Source organism: Odontesthes bonariensis, chromosome 10 (genome assembly GCF_027942865.1).
Source record: "Odontesthes bonariensis isolate fOdoBon6 chromosome 10, fOdoBon6.hap1, whole genome shotgun sequence".
Taxonomy (NCBI): Eukaryota; Metazoa; Chordata; class Actinopteri; order Atheriniformes; family Atherinopsidae; genus Odontesthes; species Odontesthes bonariensis.
The window spans coordinates 29,594,824-29,600,717 of NC_134515.1; the positions used below are offsets into that span (position 1 = coordinate 29,594,824).

General features: G+C 41.1%; 1 protein-coding gene across 1 annotated transcript in view; it reads left to right on the forward strand.

Moving 5' to 3' along the window:
- Positions 1–5,868, forward strand: part of itga5 (integrin, alpha 5 (fibronectin receptor, alpha polypeptide)) — a 35,162-nt gene extending 29,294 nt beyond the window's left edge. The window contains exons 27-30 of the mRNA XM_075475208.1: positions 1,985–2,098; positions 2,729–2,830; positions 2,932–3,054; positions 3,182–5,868. Of these exons, the coding sequence (XP_075331323.1) occupies positions 1,985–2,098; positions 2,729–2,830; positions 2,932–3,054; positions 3,182–3,265 (423 nt within the window). The 3' untranslated portion in view covers positions 3,266–5,868. The remainder of the gene's footprint in view (positions 1–1,984; positions 2,099–2,728; positions 2,831–2,931; positions 3,055–3,181) is intronic.
- The last annotated feature ends 26 nt before the right edge of the window (positions 5,869–5,894 follow it).

Here is a 5,894-nt window from a genome sequence, read left to right on the forward strand (position 1 = left end):
CACAAGGCCCTGGGGATTGGGTAATTAAGTTATGATGTCATTAAAAGGGTGAGGTCAGAGGGCACAGGCTGGTCCTGTTGTGGCGATTAACATTAAAGAACCTTTAGTAGTGGTGGGTGTTTAAGAGGCTGAAAAGACATGAGTCATGGGGGGGGGGGGGACTTCTTACTTTGCTGACTGCTCTTTAATTTGTAGCTCTCGGTGTTATGACCCTCCCGAGTCCCCATACACTGCGTCTATTGATCCACCCAGCTGCAGGTAACAGTTTAATCTGCATTCATCTGTGGATACCTGCCTCCACCAAAGAGGTCTTTGTTGGCTTAGCGGTCTCCTCTCAACTGTGCTTGTTTATCAAGCATGTCCAATGACACTTAAGCATGAAGGACCCCTTTGTCCAGTTTCCCATGTGTCTGCACTTTTACTTTTTTATGCCCGAGAGGACAGACGTCACCTTTCAAAGTGATTCTTAATCAGTGTGCGTGTTGGAGTTTAGCAGAACTTGGATGACGGTGGAGGTCATGGCGTGAGAGAACTGCTTTGTTTTTAAAGAGCTGAGCTATGCATAGAGGTCAAAGGCTGGCTCTAATTGAACTGATTATCAAAAACCTTTCAAAATTACCGCCCCACACTCCCTGAGCAAAGATGGGCAGATGATCTCCAGTTTGTCAACAAATGCATGGGAAAATCTTTGAAACCGTTTAAAAACATTGTTTGTCAAAAAAGTTTTATAATACCATTAAATTATTAAATGAATCTGGAAGAATTTCAGTGCATAAAGAGCAAGGATGCAAGCCTAAGTTGGACACCGATGGTCTTTGATTCCTCAGATGGCACTGCATCAAAAACAGTTGATATAACCATGTGGCTGAAGGGTTGCTGTGGGAAACCTTTGTCATGCATGATGGTATATTGGAATATTATGAAAAGAAAAATGCAACAATGGTTTCTCGACTTGTTTACAAGAAGAATGGGCCAAAAAAAGGTCTTAGTTTCATTGCTTGGTATCCTTGGTGCCAGAACATCAGGAACAGCAACATTACAAAGTGGTGAAAGTTGTACAATCCCAACCTTTTTGGAATTTACTGTAGGCCTAAAATGCAAAAATGAATGTATATTAGCTCATTATATTGGGGAAAAAGATGAATCATCATCGCAGAAGTTTTTACTGTCGACAGGGACATTTTATGATCATAATTTGGTTTTACTGATCATGTGCCACACAGGCTCTTAAATTACAATTAAAAAAAAAAAAGATAAGTTTACAATCACCAGATGTGTATGTTAATTACCCGACAGTCACCAACTTCATTAATAAACAAATTTTTGTGGGACTGAGGCATCTTCAGACCTGGACTATCCCTGTAATTTTCTCAGCCCTTTGTTGTCCTGCTGCCCTCAGGGCATCAAGCAGGTATACCAGCAGGAAGTGGACTGATATCTTCCCTGTCTGTCTCAGTTCTCACTAAATCTGTTTAAGACTGGGCCTGAAGGAACTGGGTGGGTACTTTCCTCTACTCCCTCAGTTTGCCCTGCTTGGTGTAATAAGTAAACTAATGCGCTCCCGCGGGAAACCTTTCGGTCTGGGGGGGTGGTCTGATTACAGCACCAGCCCTGAAGGACAGTATGTGCATGTTTCAAAATGTTAAAACTGCCTTATGGGGCTCTAATTAAGATTGCGTATTCTACAGTCTTAAGAGAAACGAGCTGGTTTTAGTGGTTGGGCAATAATGTGGCAAGTGGTGCATGCTGCATTTTTACAGTCTCATGACATTCCTTCAATCTAATTCGAAGCAGGCGTGGGGATCATAACATTGGGCTCTTTGTTACTTTTATTCAACCTGCAGCATTAACATGACTGTGTTATTTGGTCTAACTGTATTCACTATTAGTTTTGTCTCAAATTACACTTGTGTTTCATTCCTGTCATGCTCTTAATCCAAGTTTTGTTGGAGTAATATATATATTTTTTTATCTGTTTCCATAGTCTTGCTCTAATGTAGAGTGCTGGAAAGTCCAATGCAACGTGGGTCTGCTGGAGAAGGGAACTACTGCCATCCTCAAAGTGCGCTCCCGCATCTGGGCCGAGACCTTCACTGAGGTTAGTGGGAGAAGAACCTTGCTACTCAAACTGCCTTGACATGTACTGCACATGAACATGTGTTTCCAGCAGAGGAAAGGACCGAACATTGTAGATTAGCCTCTTCCCACTGGTGCTTGTGTATTTTCTCATGTCAGGCTTTGGCAGCAAGTAAGAAGCCATTATCCTTAAAGCATCAAAAAAGAAAACAGAGTTTAAACCTCGAATGCAAACAGAGGCAAATAGCTGCAGTAGTCAGTCACACATTTGTTTGTGCTCACTTGGCATTAGCAGTGGTTCTGAAGCAGCTGCCAGTGTGCCCAGTTTCACATATGTGCCTCAACGAATGCGCGAGTTGCTTTCTGAGAATGTAAGTTGCTCCAGATTGATGTACAGACTGTAGCTTTAACCTGTGTTTCCCTGTCATGTCTGAGCTACACTCGGTTTAAGTCCAACCTCTTGCACAGTGTAATGCAGATTATGTGTGAAGTATTGGAAATCCATTATCTGCTAGTCACAGCTTCTCATAGGATTGGAATGCTTTAGGGAGTTTCTTTGGAAGACACACACGGTCTGTGTCGTCACCTAGTGTATCTTTCGTATACTGCAATTATTTTTTAATAAGATTTGTTTGTTTGTTTCCTTCATCAGAGAGCTTACAAGCACTATTTGCTGGAGTGTCTGGCCACATACAATGTAAAGAAGATGCCATATGCAATCCCACCCAAAATTTTCCCGAGTGGACACAAGAAGGTATTTAACGTCTTTACTCATTCTTTAGTCTGTTCTCTCCTGCTTGGCCATTCTGTGCAGTGAAAGGATGAGCTGAAGACCAATTCTCCTGTCATCCTCAGGTGGTGACCCCAGTGGTGTGGAACAAGCCAGACATTGAGAACTCAGTTCCGCTGTGGATCATCATTCTGGCTATTCTGGCTGGTTTACTGCTTCTGGCTCTACTTATCTACGTTCTCTATAGGGTCAGTAGCCGATTTTAGAACACATTTCATTCGGAAATATTAAGGATGTTGCAGATATACTAATCAGGTGAGAGCTCACGCCTAATTCTTACATTGATTAAATTTTTTTTTAAATTTTTTTTTACAGCTTGGCTTCTTCAAACGATCTGTACCTTACGGCACTGCCATGGAGAAAGCACAACTCAAACCACAGGCCGCCTCTGAGGCCTAACTGTCCTACAGAGTTTTCAAAACCACAATATCTGGCCATATGATTGCAAGGGAGAAACACAATGGGACATGTGGAGTGGATCTGAGAGCAGGTGACGAGTTGCATGAAAGAGAGACTACTGGAACTCCGCTGTGCTGCACTAGAGGAAGAAAAAATAAGCCAAAGATCTCCAAGCCAAATGAATGTTTTTTTTTTTTAACCTTTAATTTATGTCTATGTTTTGTATCAGGTTGGGATTGTTGAATAGAACTTATCTCAGTGCCTAAAGGCTAATATTAGACTGTACAACAAATGTGACTGCAAAAAGGTTTGCAGGATGTCATCAACCTGTGCATGCAGCAACTTGTTTGGTTTACTTGTTTGTGAATTCTTTCAATGAGAGCTCTGTAATACCCATATTACTGCCTTATATTGGTGCTAATGATCTGACGCATTTGCTGCCTCTGACAGGATTGGGCCACATGTTGCCTTGTGGCCTCTGGGAGTAGTGAATCGGGTTGCCTGACGAGGCCTGAAAGTATTCCTTTTGATAATTCCTGTATGCAGATGATTAGTTTTTAGGTGACATGTTCGCTGCCTACAGGCAGAATCGCATGCAAAGATGTATGACAGCCAAATCAATTCAGTAGCTCAGCTATGATTTCAAAAATGTATAATTTTCTTCCAATAATTTAAGCCTTAAGCCAGAGGCTTATCTGAAATGTTTCCCTGTTCTGACCCAGTCTATGCTGGGATGAACTCCACCACCCCCGCATGCCCTGAGCAGGAAAAGCGGGTACTGAAAATGCATAGATGGATATTTCTCAGCTGTTCATAAGTACTTTCTGCCTCAGGTTGGTGGACAGTGTTTTTGCACTCAAAGGAAATCTACTGATATTACTCCAAAGACACCAAAGACTGACTGACCTTCCTTTGAGTTCTCAATTTGACTCCTACTGATCACTTTGTTAAAGTCCTGTGTGTTTGTGCTCAGAGTTACCACTGCTGGCATGGTCAGTGTCGATGTGTGGTCGACTGGAATGGGACTGGAACCACCACAGACCTGTGAAACCTCATACAAGGCCTGAAGCAGTGTGGTGCTTCTGTCTCCTCGAGAATACGTTACTGTCTTTACTCCTGCTTGGTGTGCGTTGGGCTCATTCTGAACAGAGACGCCGTTGAAGCAAGTGATGCTTCGGGGGAAGCCACAGAGCTAGTGGTTGTAGTACAGCGACGTCTTTAACGGGGACGTGACAATCAGCAATGATGTAGCCTTGACGGAAGGCTGAAGACAGATGGATCAGCTTACAGCCTGTGTTGCTGAATGAGATACTGTATTTTTGATTGTCTTATGAGTAAAATGAATGAGAAGTGGTTGAAGTCACCCCACAACCAAAAGGTTACAGGGACTGAACATTGAAATGCTTTGTGTTGGTTTCTTATGTCATGTACATAGGGTTATTGTGCCTTAAATGTAAATACTTAATGTCCGTGGGTCAGATGTTAAGGTTGCATGAGTGTGCATGTATGCATATTTGACTTTGTGCATACATGCATTTGTGTGAATGTTATATTTAAGGAAGTTTTTTTGTGTGTGTGTGTGTATGGTTATTACCTTTCCCATTGTCTAGTCCTTTGTAGCGTGAGATAACTGAGGTTAAACAGTTCTACATTACTATTGAACATGATAGCATAAATACCTCTAACAAAGGGATAACAACTAGGCACTGGGAACTACACATTGTTTGGAAGTGCAATAATTGTATTCACTCTTTTTAATATTACAGTGCTTTCTTTTGTTTTCTGTTGTGATTAGGGCTCGTCAAGCCAGAACTTTGTGTGTCAAAGTATATGAGGAATATGAAGACTAAATCCTCAGCGGATTTCTGTCTTTTTCACGTTAGCCTGCTTTCTCACTATTTGTAGAGTCAAACTTCTGAAAGGATGTTTCCCACTTCATATGTACTCACCACCTCACTGGACTTCTTTGATCTACCTGCATTATCTCACCGTTTTTTATAGCACAGGCTCACACAGAAACACAACCACCAGAGCATGTCTGAGTTGAGCTTGGATATGCCTACATAGTTTGATAATTTATGTGCTCTGCTGTCGCAGCTGTCCAAACACCGCTGTTACATTAAACATATATGATACTTTTTTTTTCTTTTTTCTTTTTCAGTACATTCTTTTAAATCATCCCTTCTGATTGGAGAGTGATTTACCTTCACGTGGTCCACAAAATCCCCATTTGGTTAATGACTTAAACCCTTTATGACAAATTCTCTCTATATTAAAATTCCTTACTGAACATGTCAACCCATTATTTATAATGACGGGCTCATTTTACTACTTCCTCCATGGTTTCACCAAGAGAAGGCACTGTTCTTTTTTCTTCTTCTTTTTTTTCTTAGCCCACTTTCACTCTCCAGGACTTTCAAAAAGGTGTTGTACATATTTATGAGAAGGAGAGAATTTTGAATTCAACTGATAACTGATTTGTTGTGAAATTTCTCACCCCATATTGGGGAGACTTTTTTTTTTTTTTTTCAGGAGCAATCTTTGAATGCCAAATTTGACCTGTTACTGTTTGTACCTTTAATAAAATATTTCCCTTTTTACAATTGATTTTGCTGTCACTGAACACAAA